Below are 15,004 nucleotides of genomic sequence, written 5' to 3'. Positions count from 1 at the left end.
GTTCCCAATAGTTGCCATTTGCCGAAGCCTCCAGCATGGAGAAAGGCATGATGCTCACAGGGCAGGACCATGTGGCCATGACGGGGGAGCTAGGAGCAAAGCTGAGGGAGTGTCTCCTGCAAAGTGAGCCAGTTTGGTTTCAGCCAAATGACAGCAGCGGCAATGGTAGATTCCAAACAGGAAAGGCATTGCTAAGTGGGTTTAAAGTTACCCTAAATAACCCAAATTCCTAAGTCTTTGCTAAGGAGGTTAGCATGGATACATGCAAATGACAAGTGATCCGTTATCTTTTGATACTGCCATATTGTCCCGAATGTGCTTTGTCACATTTTTCTTTTCTACATACTTTTGAGCCTTTCCACAAACCCAGGAGATCGCGTGGGGTCACTAGTACCTTCATTTTGACATGCTTGTCCTGGTGATACCCGATGCTGCATCGCTTCATTCATAAAGATGATTGGCACACAGGCGAACTAGATAAGGGCCATTAGCGGGTCTGTTTAGCTGTTTTGTACACACACAAGCTGCTGGTAATCTCAGCTGTGGTATTTGGATTTTGTCACAAATATGTGCAGACTTAACAGTGGGGCAGATTTCTGAATGCAAATGTGAGCGATGCTTATTCCATTTTTACCTGCCACTAATTTGGGGGCGTACTAAAATAGGTCTCTATATGTTGCCTTCAGCAATTAGATGAAGAACAACTTTTTCAATAAACAGCATCTGTCCATAGCTTGCTGAGGAGGTCGTGTTGTGGTGCATGGTGTGTCTTTAGGGGCTACTGTCACATTGGGATCATATGACTGGGGTTCAGAGGGACGGACAGTGCGCAACCTGGCTGATTGTACATGGCGGGCACACTGCCTGTCTGTCATCGGGGACAGACTTTTCTACCAGCATCTTCTCTTTCTCTCTTCACAAAGCATTTCTTCAAATTGAATAATGACAATATTACTATACTAAAATTTAATTATAATAGTTAACATTTATTGAGCATTTCCTATGTGTCAGGAAGTTTACAGCTATTATCTAACTTTCATTGGGCTACGTAATTATATACATTTGAAAACTATTTCCTTTTTCTACATCATTGTCATTTCATTTTAAAAACAAAAAAGCTGGCAGCCTTTGCGATTTGTGAATATATTCAAGAGGCTTCTCATACATGGATGAAGTAAAATAAACTTAATGAAGCAGTGTAGATAATCTTACTAATATAATATTTTTGGTCTCCTTGGATATTCTTATTAGAATTCACCAGAAAAGGTGTATAGGAAACTTTAAGCATCTATCATATAAAGAAAATTAAGAAAATATGGATAACCAACTCTTTGTACTCTGTAATAGTGGACTTGTTTTTAACTATGTATTGATAAAATGATATCGCTTGATAATAGATCAAATGTAGCCTAATGTTCTTTGGTAAAGTAGTAATATCTCATTTCTATAGTTTTGCTGTAGGCAGCACTCAGGCACCCGTAATTTCATTTAACTCTCACTGCAACCTTATGAGGTAGGTTTTACTCTTGTGCTGTAGTTAAGCAAACTGAGCTCCGAGAACAGTAAGTAACTTTAACTAGAAGTTACTTAATAACTAAAGTTTCTTAATGTAAGTAGAGAGCTGGGATTTAAACCTGGGGTTGTCTAGCCTTTGTCTGGTCTCCTTTCCCCTCTACTCCAGCTGCTTTACAATGTGAGCACAGTGATGAGGGGAAAGTAATGTGAAACTCCAGCATCACTAACACTCGTGGTTAGAAAAACTATGAAAGGGAAAGAAAGCATTTATTTTCTTGCCTACCTCTTCCTTTTCAGAAAAAAGGAAGATCTCTCTGTTATTGAGCTCAAAGTACCAGAACACTCGAGTGACTTGAAACCTTAGGAATCTAGCTGATTTTTATTAGAGCAACATTTATAGACTAGCAGCCTATATGCCTAAAAGACCCCCAGGCACATTTTGTATGGATTGCACAGATCGTTTTAAATTTTTGAATTTTAAAGCTTTCAGATGGAGTTCAACATGGTTAATTTACCCCAGTCACCAGCAGTCCCTATGGTGCCACACGTGGCCCCTACCATTCACTTTAGGCACCTACCCAGCCGGTGGAGACACTGGCATTTGTGACCCTGGATAAGTTACTGTGGTTACATCTTCCCCAGAAGCTACTTATCTTTACCTTTTGCTAGTGCTCCACTTTTCTTCCTTACATCCTGGACTTCTCAGAAGAAAAATGAGGAAAGGGGAATACAGAGTACTGGGGCTAGGGGCTGAAATGGTACACAGTGTGGCTAGGAAGGCCTCACTGAGAAGGTGACATTTGTTTAAAGACCTGTAAAGAAGGAGAGAGCATGGACCTATCTGAAGGAAGACTGCTCTGAGCAGAGGGAACAGCAAGTGCAAAGGCCCTTCAGTTGGGGCGTGACTGGTATGTTTCAGGAACAGCAGGGCATCTGTCTGGCTGGGGTAGAGTGAACAGGTGAGTCATAGGAGAACAAGCTCAGAGTCAGAGACGTGAGGAGGGCAGGGGAGGACACCTTGAGTGGGGCCCTAGGCATCCCTGCAAGTACTTGGGTTGTACTCTAAGATGGAAAGCCATTAGAGAATGTTGAGCAGGTAAGTGGCATGATCAACTTTATGTTTCAAAGGCTCACTGTAGCTGCTGAGCTGACAGAGGCCCTTATATAGCAAGAGCTGAAGCAGGGAGAGCTGATGAGATGCTGTTGCAATAATCTAAATGAGTCAGGATGGTGGTTTGGACCAGGGTGCTAGCAGAGGACGTGGTAAGTAGTAGTCTGATTCTGGATATGTTTGGAAGGTAGAGACAGAGAGGGTACTAACAGGTCCAATGTGGGTATGAATAGAGAAAAATCAAGGTTTTTGGTCTGAGCAACTGGAAGAATGGAATTGCCATCGACAAAATACTGCAGTCTGGAAACGAGATTTCCTGTGTCCTCTTGTTATAGGAGAAGCATATGAGAAGCAGAGACAAAGGGCGAGGGAGAAAGGCCAGATACATGAGAAAATACTATTAGAAAAAAGAGCACCGAAGATGTGTGTGACCGCAGGAGCAAATAAAATAGCCAAAGGGGCTGGAAGTTTTTCTAGAGCAGTACTACCAGTCAGACCCAAAGTTACTTTCACTGCTTTCTGAAAGGAGAGGACACTGACTCTCCTTCTGGGGCTATGGAATACCAGCTATGCAAAGCATTCTAAAAAGCCCTAACTTTTGTCGTCTTTCCCTATAGTGCAAAAATTTTCTCCCTTCAAGTTTCATGCAGTATTATAGTGTAGTAGAAAATTGATGGCTTGCACTTATTTTTTATTTTCATTGAGGTGAAGTTCACGTAACATAAAATCAACTATTTTAAAGTGAAAAATTCGGTGTCATTCAGTATATTCACAGTGTTTTGCAACTAGTACCTCTATCTAGTTTCAAAACATTTTCATCACCCCAAGAGCAAACCTGTACCCAGTAAGCAGTCACTCCCCATTCCTCTCTTCTCTCAGCCCCTTGCGACTACCAGTGTGCTTTCTGTCTCTATGGATTTACCTAGTCTGGGTATTTCATGTAAATGGAATGGTGTCATGTAACCTTTTGTGTCTGACTTCTTTCACTTAGCATGTATTTTTGAGATCCATCGATGTTGTAGTATCAGTATTTCAGTGCTTTTTATGGCTGAATAATATTCCAATGTATGGATGTACCACATTTTATTTATTCATCCGTTGATGGACATTTGGGACATTTGGGACCTTTTGACTATTGGAGTAGTGCTGCTCTGAGCATTGCATACAAGTATTTGCTTGATTCCCTGTTTTCAGTTCTATGGAGTACGTACTTGGCAGTGGAACTGCTGTATCATATGGTAATTCTACATTTGATATTTTGAGGAACTACCAAACTGTTTTCCACAGCAGCTGAACTATTTTAAATTCCCATCAGCAATTTCTCCACATCCTTACCAACACTTGTTATTTTCAATAATTTTAAAATTATTTCAAAAATTAAAAAATATTGCCATCATAGTGGGTGTGAAGTGCCATCTTATTGTGGTTTTGATGTAATGACTGATGATGTTGAGCATCTTTTCATGTGCTTGTTCATCCTGTGTTGGCGTGCATGTTTTATGGTGTCTTTCATCTCGACTGCTAAGTGTTATCATACCAGAGCTATTAGAAGATATCTTCTTTGTTGCCTGCCTGAGGCTATAGGATGGGCTCCATGGTTGCCTGTATTCTCAGGTCAGGCTTATCAGACAGTTGGGAGTGGGTACTATATAATCAGCAGTAGGTGGGGCTATGAATTAGTTTCCCTACGCGGGTGAAGCAGCAGGATGGGACACAGGGCCTGTGCAGCAGTTTGTTTGGGGATCAGAATCAGGTAAGAGTGTGTACTGGACATCCTGGTCAGGTGAAGGCATGGTTTTGCTCTGCAGACAGGAAAAGCCATGGGCTGTGCTCTCTGTTCAAGTGCCACTGTAAGTAACACTGTTAGATGGGCTGCCAGCTTCCACTGTGCTCTGGTAAGCTTCCCTGGTTTGGCAGGCTGAAGGCTATATTCAGCGATGAGTGCCCAGGTGCAGTGGGAAAAGCAGCTTCAAGGCCTCTAAGGCTGTATTTGTGGTCTTCACTTTAGCTGACCTGTGCCCCAATTTCCCTGGCTGAAACAGGGCTACTTGCTTTGCTCTCAAGAGTGATCAGGTCTGCTTGCCCATCTCTCAGCTTGAGCCTTGCTGGGTAACATTTTCCAGGTATTCTCACCAGCTCTTCCTGTCAGATGGGGATGGGGCCACTCTCCACAGTAAATGGGGCTATGAATCAGCCCTTCGGAGGGCTCACTTCAAGCAACTCCCAAATTTTCCCAAACAGCCTTTCTAGTCAGGAGGGACCAGGCTTCACAGTGGGTGAGGCTATGACTCAGATCTTCAGCCTGGGCGTGGGTAGACCAGGCTACAGGGCTAGCAAAACCCCTTGTCTGAGGACCCAAATCAGTCAGACCTGCATCCCACCAAGTTCCCTGGTCAGACTGTATCACCAGCTTGGTTCTGCAGATGAGCACACCTGCTCATTGGGACTACTCCTTGGGCTTCACAGGTAGGAACTCAGTCTGCCAAGATCTGAGTGCTGGTTTTTGGAGGCCCCTCCCCACGTCTTTATCACAATCAGATACCCAGTGGTTGAGCTCTGCAGTGCAATCCCTGTGTGGTGAAACCAGAGTAAGGGCTACCATGAAGTGACCCATAATACTGGAGGGCCTGGATGTCACGCCTGGAGTCTATTTTTCCACCAGAGGAGCCATAGACTCAGGGGAGATCTTTTTATGTGGAGCTACGCTGGCCTGGGGGTGGGGCAAAACAGTCAGCATGTATCCAGTCATCTTACCCTTCTAGAGCCGTCGGTTTTGGTCTGTGTGGTGCAGTGGGGTGCTGCAGCCTCCCTCCTGTGTTCTAGGATTCTCTCAGTGGTTTCTTGTCCATGAATTGTTTAGTTTTCATTCTTGTGAGGGGGAGCAAAGTCAGGAATGACTTACGTTGCCATCTTGGTGTCTGATGTCACTTGCTGTACACTTGAAGAAAAAGAAATTCTGAAATGTAGTCATTAAAAGCTGGTTTATAATTACCTAATGCACATGGTCACCAATTTGGTATTATGTTGTAGAACCATTCAGGGGAGCACGTCTGTGATCCTTACTTTGTTTCCCACTAAGTGCCCAACAATCAAAATTCGGAGGGCTTGCCGGAAGCCTGGCGGTAGATAACTGGGTTTCACATCTATAAAACGAGGGGCTGAGACATGCCTCTCCTCCAGTAAACTTTAGGAAATAATATTCAGTCCTTTTGACCAAGCAATTTTCCTTTTGGACATCTATCTATGGCGGATGAACTGAAAAACAAGAGGACGAAAAAGACTTTATAAGATGTCTCTTACAGCATTTTTTTTTTTTTTTTTTTTTACAATTGCAAAGCAATCTAACTGTTTGCCAATAAGCAACTAATATTGTATTAACTAAACAGAAAATTTGGCAACTATTATAAATACAAATGGGAGTTTGTTTCAACATAGAAAATGTCTAAGTTAAAATGTTAAATAAAAGGAGTAAGATGCAAGTTTGTGCACATATTTGTAGTTACATAAAACTAGAAACCACAAACTTTTGCCTAGAATGAATACTAGAAAACAATACATAACATAATAAAGTGATTATCGTTGGAGACTAGATTCTATAATTTTACCATAGTACTTTGACCGTGTTGATTTCTAAAACACAGCTTCAAAATTATAATAGTGACTTATTGTCATTTTGGCCAAATGGCCAAAATTGATGCTTTGCAGATCATAATTGCACATGTAAATGTAAATATTGCCAGTCATTTGTGGTGTGTTGGTTATTTTGGGTTTAGCATGTTGACCTTAGAACTTATGGTTCAGGGTCTGTTACTGAAATGGCTTTGTTAAAAGTCAGGATTTCACAGAACAATTCCACATGTTCTTTGAATTGTATTTTTTCCCACCTGGTTTGTTCCCATTTACAGATCTTTATGGAAAAAGGAAACCTGAAATTTAAAATTAAGAAAAAAAAATGTCTCTTTACAGGTATTCCATTGCCCAAAGAAGATGACATTTCTGCCCCCTTGATCTCCAGTTCACCGGTAAAGGAAGCCCGGGAGTATGAAGACTCCCCAAGCGAAGAAGAAGATAAAATAAACGAAGAGCCTTTGACAATCTCTGAACTCACGTACAACCCAAGTGCCAGCCTGCTCCCCACCCCCGTTGATGATGATGAGATTGACATGCTCTTTGACTGTCCATCTAGGCTTGAGTTGGAAAGAGAAGACACAGATTCATTTGAGGAACTGGAAGCAGATGAAAATGCCTTTTTGATGGCTGAAGAAGAGGAGCTGAAGGAGGCTCACCGCGCTTTGTCATGGAGTTATGACATTCTGAGTGGCCATATTCGGGTGAACCCGCTGGTCAAGAGTTTTTCCAGGCTCCTTGTGGTGGGCCTGGGGCTGCTGCTCTTTGTATTCCCCCTGCTCCTCCTCCTTTTGGAGTCAGGTATTGATCTCTCCTTCTTATGTGAAATCCGCCAGACGCCAGAGTTTGAGCAGTTTCACTATGAATATTACTGTCCTCTCAAGGAGTGGGTGGTTAGCAAAGTAAATCTCATTCTCTACATGCTGGGTTGCTCATAAAGTTCCTATCTCATATGACTAAGGGCTATATTCAATACTAGTGATTTGTTTTCTCAGCAAATGCCTGGTTCTGAATAGTCATGGGGCTGTCAACGGTGTTCCTTACTCAAAACTGATTATTCAAACCTTTAAGTTAGCTTTCCATATACTTCACTGCACTTAAATAAGTTTAAATCAAATATAGTAATTTTAGTTATAGGTTAGGAAGATAGCCCTTAAATAACCAAAAATACATTTATTTTTTATTATATCACAGACATACTCTTAATTATAGCATAACACATTGAGCTGAATTAGATTTCACCCTTTTTAATAGTTAGCATCATTATAAGCTATAAGGTTCAGAATCAGAATTTTAGTAAAAATCTAAGAGAAAGGTTTTGAATATAATCCTTAGTGAAAATAATGTCCTCTAACCAATGCCTATACAACTGAATTTATGCTGTTCTTTTTTTTAATATTTTTATGTGTTCAGAATATTTTGGTAACTTTTTAGGAAAAAACAAAAAAAAAGCAAAAAAACCCAAAAAAAAGCCTCCTGGAGTTATTTAAGTGTACAGATTGTAAGATTAATGCACAAAGGGTATGTCGGGAATTTTTTAATGTTTTGGCACTGGTTTGTTTTTTAAAATATTTTTGGTTGAACAATCCCATAATTTGTTGTTACCTGCACATGAGATAGAAAATAGGTAGAAAGACACTGTAGCAAGTAAGCTCCTAAAACAGATGATGGAACTGGAGGATGTAGAAACTGAACATCAAGTGGACACAGGGTGGTCCATTTTTCAAAGTATTTGGACAAGATGACTTGTTACTTTCATTTGCATCCTGTCCACATATTTTGGCTGGGGAAGCAGAACATTTTAAAAAGGAGGTGAAACTTTAAAGGAAAAAAGTTAAAAGATATGCTAGTTAATTGCATGTTATTATACATTAGCCCAAGAGTGGAAGCAGATGGGAACTTGACCAATGGCAAGTAGCAAAAGAAAGTTTTGGTGAGGCTGGTAGGCAGGTGGTGATAGGCAAATAATCTATTTTCTGGAAGTGATGGTGATGCAAGGTATTGGATAATGTAAAGAACAGCACGCTTGCTGTCCAAGTTGACGTGAATATGTTTAAGTGGATCTAAATAAGAGTGGAGAAACTTGAAGACACATTTTTGGTCCCTCATGCTATTTACTGTGATTCTGTGGAAGAAACTTCAAAAGAAGTGCGTGTATGAGAGAGTAGGAAAGAGAAAATGAAAAGAATGGAATTTGACTTTTCGATAAATGCCAGTGATCTTCTTTTGTGGTGGTCATTATACTCCTTTCCTGGTTTCCTTAAGATCTTAACTCACTCCTAATTGGGGCTCCCATTAAGAAAGTGGAGGGACTCTTTAGGTAGACCATTTCAGCTTGGGTGAATTAGTGAAAGGACTCAGTAGAGGGGACAGATGTTTTCATACCATTAAATCCATGACAGAAAGGTAAGAGTATGGAGCTTTGGCATGGCGCATTGGGATTTCTCCATGGATTGAAAGTGTTCCCTTGTCCTTGTTTACTAAGAGACTGGGTTGCCTGTAATTTCTCCCTACCTCTAATGGACACTCCAGCTCTATCATTACCATAATTTCCAAGTTGGCCATTCCAGTCCTACTTATTCATGGAGCTCTGAGTGCTTTATTAGATAGTTGATTTTGAAATTAAGTTTTAAAAGTCAGCTCATGAAGCCTTCAGTTGAGCAAACTATAATATACATTTGCTCTTAAGTTTGTAGGATGTCATTTCTCCTGTGCTTTCAGTGATTTATTTTGCTTTTTAATAAAGACTGTTTAATAACTGAAATTTGATAATATACAAATATATTTTCCGTAGTTTATTTTGAAAGTTGGCAAGTGGCCAGCTTTAAAACTGAAGTTCTTTGCCCCCTTTTATCATATGACTTTCATGTCATCCTAAGGGCCCTCCAGTGTAGTCTGCAATAAATTAGTTCCCCCTCTAATTATGCTTCATATACTTTTCTTTGAAGTTCTAACCATGACAAATCACCTAGCCCTCATCCTTTATAAATATTAAATAATATTTTTTAAATTATGGAAATAATATATTGCCTATCATAAAACATTTGAAAAATACTGACAGGAGAAATATCACACATGGCCCAACCATGTATATTTATATTAAGGAATAACAAATATATTATTTCTAACATTTCTGGCTAATGTCTTTTTTCTCTTAGGTAAAAACCTCATTGTTGAATAGAAATGTTTTTAAGTGAAGGTGTTGACAGGATTGGGTCTGCTGAATTTAAATAGTAGCCACTGAAAGTAAAACTGGGATCCCAACATGCCATTTTGTTGGGATAGAATCAGAGCCTTTTTAGAAATACCACTCCAGTTTGATAGAAGACAGTCACCAGTTGCCTGAGTCAAATGAGGAAAAGACTGCTTCCAAGATGGAGAGTATATAATATAGTGAGATAGAGTTCAAAGCAAGTGTGTGAGTATATGTATATTCCATATTATTGGTATATATGTGTTTATATATAAATCTGTATATATGTGTGTATTTGTGTATACACAACTGATATGCCCTTCATTCACAGTCGTATTTACTTTTCCCCAATTGAGGAATTTGTGATATGTTATTATTTCTTTTCCCTCTCAGATATCATGGTGGATAAAAACCCACAGTCTCAAAAGTTTCAATTTTCCATGAAAACCACTGTGGGTACATTTGTGGTTATATATACACACATATATGGCAAATATATATACACACACAGTCTTGTCTTTAGTGCTAATGCAAGTTGGATCGTGAAAAAAATGTAGGTCAAGTATTGTGTTTCTGTCTGTGCTTGGAACATATTGTAAAATGTTATGTATTTGGAATATATTTTGTGGCTTGTCTAATATTTATAAAATCAATTCTCGGAAGAATTCAAAATGAATTGATTTCATTGAAATACTAGAGATAGGGGGGCCATGTTACCTATGATTGGAGCCTTATCTTTGTATAGTGAAATTTGCATTTCTATGTCAACATTCAGATTGTTTTATATGTTAATATGGTGGCAGGAATCCCTAATAAAAGTACTCTGGGGAAAAATGTTTCTGCAATCATTTAGTTTTATTCAAAGCAAAGTTATATAATATCCTGTTGGAAACTACACAAAAGTGCCATCTAGGACCATGAAATGAGGTCACCCTTGAATGGTGATAGTATGAAAAAAAATAATCACAGGTAATGGATGGGAGTAATCTTTTGCAGAAGTCACCCAATCTAAGAGCAGGAATATTGTGTGTACTGGAAATGCACCTAAACGTAAGAGAGACAGCTATAGTCTATTATTATGGCACTAAGATAATTAGAGAAATAGAAAAGCATAGAAAAATAGAAGAGGGGTGTTTTGCATGACAGGTAGGGGGAAGGATCTCAGAGTGCTAGAAAATTAGTGTGTTATCACTTCTGGCCAGAAAATGGTGCCTTCCTGTGCTAGAAAGAGCTATATCAGCCTCACCTCTGCAACACTTGCCATTAAACTTCTCCTGCCTGTTCATGGGCCCTGGAGGAATCTGACTATTCTAACTACTCTGATCTTCCCCTCCATACAGCAAGGCCCTCTGCTTTGTTACAAAGCTAACAACTCTTCACCTGTCAGTTAAATCAGAAGGTGTTACTCTGAATGAAGCAAAAGGGGCTCTCTTTACTACAGGAACACCATACATGTCCCCTCAAATTATACTCTAGCTGTGGTGGCCACTTAAGTCTGTCAAGTTGTTTTTTTCTTTTCCTTTTTTTTCAGTTTTATCAAGATATAATTGACATATAACATTGTATTAGTTTCAGGTGTACAACATAATAATTTGCTGTATATATATATTACAAAATGATTACTACAGTAAAGTTAGCAAAATCCTTCACCTCACATAGTGACAAAATGTTTTTCTTGTGATTAGAACTTTTAAGACCTCGTCTTGGTAACTTTCAGACACACAATATTGTTAACTATAGGTACGGTGGTGTACATTAATTCGCCAGAACTTATTTATCCTATAATTGGAAGTTTGTACCTTTTGATCACCTTCATCCATTTCACCCACTGAGGGGCTGGGGCGGTGTGTGCAGGGAGTTTGTCAAGTTCTTACTCAGCACTCCTCACAGCTCCAGGCTCTAGAGTACAGGCAAGAACAGGAATCCAGTCGTTGGCATTGAGGCGTGAGGTGACATGGACATACAGTCCCAACTCTAGCAGCTCTATCCGGCACCTTGGTTTAGGTTATCATATGCAGACTGAAAGGCTCACACAGAATGGCCCTTGGCCTCTTATTTGTTGAGCAGTGCAGACTCCCGACCCAATCTTGCCTCTTGGTACAAACCCTTTTCCTTATTCCTACATTCCTTGCTCAGCCAAATAGGGGAAAGATCTCGTAACCACACTCCAGCTTTGAAGGAAAGTCCTAGGGAGAAACTTTCCACTTCTGGGGTGACCTCGGGATGGTTCTGGTTGATGAATTTGAGACTCTTTGGGCCATCTTTCTCTACTGGGTGAAGGTAATGTGCTAAAAGTCCCTGCTTACTTGTCCTCCTGCTTCTCTCTCTCTCTTTCTCTTGGACCTGCTTTTGGGCTTCCAGTCTCCATGCAGTAAACAGACCCAGCAGGACCTGCCCATGGTGGGCTCAGCCAGGACTCGGCTCTCCACATTCCAGCCTCGGTCTGTGATGGGGTGGGTAAGTCTAGCAAGCCCAGCCCAGTGGGCTCAGCTGTCGTCACTTCAAAGAGGAAGAAAGATGCCTCACTTGGGCCTCAGATCCCAACTGTGTTCTACAATCCATTAATAAAACTGATTTTAATCCTTTTCTGCCATTGAGTCTATTGTCTCTTTGGAACTGGGGTGGTGGTGAGGGACAAGATTCACACTAATACACTCAAGAATATTTAGGATCTCTGCAACTTCCAATATTGCAAGGAAGAAGTGGAGAAGGCTGCTCCTGGCTGAACCTCAGGCATCAGGGGAAGTCTGCCACTGACATCAGCCCTGATAGACCTTGCAAATGGGTGAGGGAACTTGGGACTTAATATTAGGAAAAACCAGGATTGATTGGAACCATACCACCCTATTGTTTACCTGTAGCTGATGCTTACCCCAAATAGCTCTCTGGAAAGAGAATCAAGGCCACTTTCCTTGTTGTAAAGGAAAATTCTTAGTAGGGCAAAGGGTATGCTTTGTGTGGGTACCAAGTTATTGCAACATGTCTTGCAAATTACAGTAGCTCCTCCAGCTAACACCAATTACCCTGAATCTCCTCATCCACAAGAATTATGATTTTGATAATTACAAGGTTTTTGAGTTTTCCAAGGAGACTATCCTTCACGGGAGACAACAGACTAACAAACCAACATTAGTTTCTACTCTGCTTGGCTGTTACATTCTTCCTAAGTTAAAAAACTCAGTGTTCTGGTTTAAGCATCAGTCTCCTGTAATTTCCTGGGTGTGAGTGAATCAGCATCCTTCCTTCTTGGATTAGCCTGAGTGTCCTGACAACCCTGAGCTGCTAGTTCTATAAAATTGCAAACCAGAACCTGAACTGTAGCCATGTAAAACTGATTTGTAAGAAGAGTTAAATCCTTTTAGAAACATTGTTCTGCAAGCATCATGAGTTCTAGATGTACTAAAACTTATAATTCAAAATAAATTATCAGAAATTTATCCTAATGTTGTTACAGCTTATAAAATATTCTCAGTGGCACCAGTAACAGTTGCAATGTAAAGATCCTTCTCAAAATTAAAAATTATTAAAAAATATTTGTTATATTGCATTTACCAAAAGCAACTGATGTCACTCTCAATTATATCAATCTAAAATGAAGCTGCTAAAATAAGTTGATGGCTTAATGAATGAATTTGCAGAAAAGTGAACTCAAAAAATCTTATGATCAATCAAGGTATGTATATATTAATATAATAATGTATCATTATTGTATTATACAAAATTATGACACCAAAATACTTTTTACAATTTGTAATGCTGCATGTTGTAGTATAAATATTGTTATATATGTATCACCATTACCCTTTTGTTTTATAAATAATAAAATATTTTTAAAAGAAAAAACTTTATATTTTAGTACTTTAACTGCTATTTTCCTTTGTATTTTGAACAAGGATCTCCACATTTTCATTTTGCACTAGGTTTTGCAAATTATGTCACTGACCCTGACTGGGTTAAAAGAATGGAAGAAGAGAGTATTGAAAGTGAATCCTTTGATGATCAGAACTGAAGGTTGAAGTGTTGAAATCCAAACGTATAGGGCTCATTTTTCTTTCTTTGAAGAATGTAAAACCATCCAAATAATGATGAAGAATCTATCTTACAGAAAAGATTTCCTCTTTGTGTATAAAGATAAGAAGTGAGGGAACTATCTTTTTGCTAATGTTTTTATTTTCTCAAATTTCATTGATTAGATTGGGTTAAATCTACAAGTGAAAGAGAATGGATAAAATTAACATTCTGCATCTAGGATTTGATAAAGCCTTTTTGGTATAATTTTGTGTAACTGAGAAACTGAATAATCTTAATGATGGTATGACAAATCTTTTTTAAGTCAGGTCATTACCAATTTTTTGCTTCAATAAAATTGAAAGGATAGCTAGTTGAATCATTAGGTGATACATCATCAAAATTATATTTGATGGAGAAGCACTTCTAGAGTGCTGGCATAAAGGCTTCTGAAAATCTATTCCTTCATAAAAGCAATGAGAACACTGGCAAAAATTGTATACATCAACTTACCAACTTTTCCAGAATTCTAGAAACTAACCAAAGGCTTGCAAAGAACTAAGAAAATTTATTCAAGGAAACTCTTCTTGGTAAGATCAGTGAGCTTTGTGGCATTTTAATCTGCCATATTCCCACCTCTCACCAACCCTGAAATTCCCTTGAAAACTAACAACCTCACAATTATGATACCGGTGAAAAACAGTGGCACAGTAGCCACTGGGAGGGACAGAATGGGTTTGGGGTTCCCTAACAACCCTGTCCCCAGAGAATTGTTACTATTCAATCTGTATGGCAGCTCCTCGGAAGGCTCCATTCTCAGATGTATCTTTACTTGGCCTTATTCAGAGCTCCCTCTCTGCTCCTAGCTTTCTGAGAACACGTCTCAAAAACAATTCCTGGAAATGGTTTAACACTGCAGCTGCTCAATGTGGTGATACAAGTTGAGTCTAAGGAAAACTGAACAAGGACAAGTGACTGAGTAACATGGTGGAATAGGAACCCCCAAGCACTCCTTCTCTAGTGAAGATACTGACTTAACAGCAATACCTGGACCAAATGACTGAGAAATCCAGGAACTAGTTAAAAAGTTCATAAATCCCAGATGAAAATGAAGCCAACCGCATTGATGCTTAATAGGAAATTTGTGACACTTGCCAGAGCCCTTCCTCCAGTACAGCATGGCATGAATGGGAGAAAACTCCCAACTCCTGACTTCTTCCTGCAGAATGGAGGAAGAGTGGGACGTAAGTCCAATGTTCTGACTTTTCATAGGGCTACCAAAGGCCCTGGTTTCTGTCTTGCATGAATCTAAGTGCTGACAGGAACAAAGCTCAAGCTGGGGACAGTTGAGAACAAAGGCAATCAATGTACACCAGAGCACAGAACCACAGACAAGAGACACGGGTTGAAGATCCAGTACGGTAGCTTACTGTAGCACCAGAGATGCTGCAGTACAAGACAAAGACACCAGGGGGAGCTCCTCAGTAGAAACGGAATCTTCAAATAGGAGATAACACACACAAGCCCAGAGAGGACACATCCCAGAAAGG

The 15,004-nt window shown here is 39.7% G+C and overlaps 1 protein-coding gene across 4 annotated transcripts in view; it reads left to right on the top strand.

The window, feature by feature from the left end:
• Positions 1–12,031, top strand: part of FRMD3 (FERM domain containing 3) — a 248,414-nt gene extending 236,383 nt beyond the window's left edge. For 2 of the 4 annotated variants that reach the window (XM_019750147.2, XM_019750150.2), the window contains exon 14: positions 6,593–7,724. In XM_019750147.2, the coding sequence (XP_019605706.2) occupies positions 6,593–7,191 (599 nt within the window). In that variant the 3' untranslated portion in view covers positions 7,192–7,724. Of the gene's footprint in view, positions 1–6,592; positions 7,725–11,807 lie in introns of those variants that run through there. The other 2 variants (XM_019750148.2, XM_074330596.1) reach the window with 2 other exon arrangements.
• Positions 12,032–15,004: the final 2,973 nt, after the last annotated feature.

This window comes from Rhinolophus sinicus, linkage group LG04 (genome assembly GCF_036562045.2).
Source record: "Rhinolophus sinicus isolate RSC01 linkage group LG04, ASM3656204v1, whole genome shotgun sequence".
Lineage (NCBI taxonomy): Eukaryota > Metazoa > Chordata > Mammalia > Chiroptera > Rhinolophidae > Rhinolophus > Rhinolophus sinicus.
Note: the sequence above shows the minus strand (reverse complement) of the source record. Positions and strands in the feature narration are given on the sequence as shown.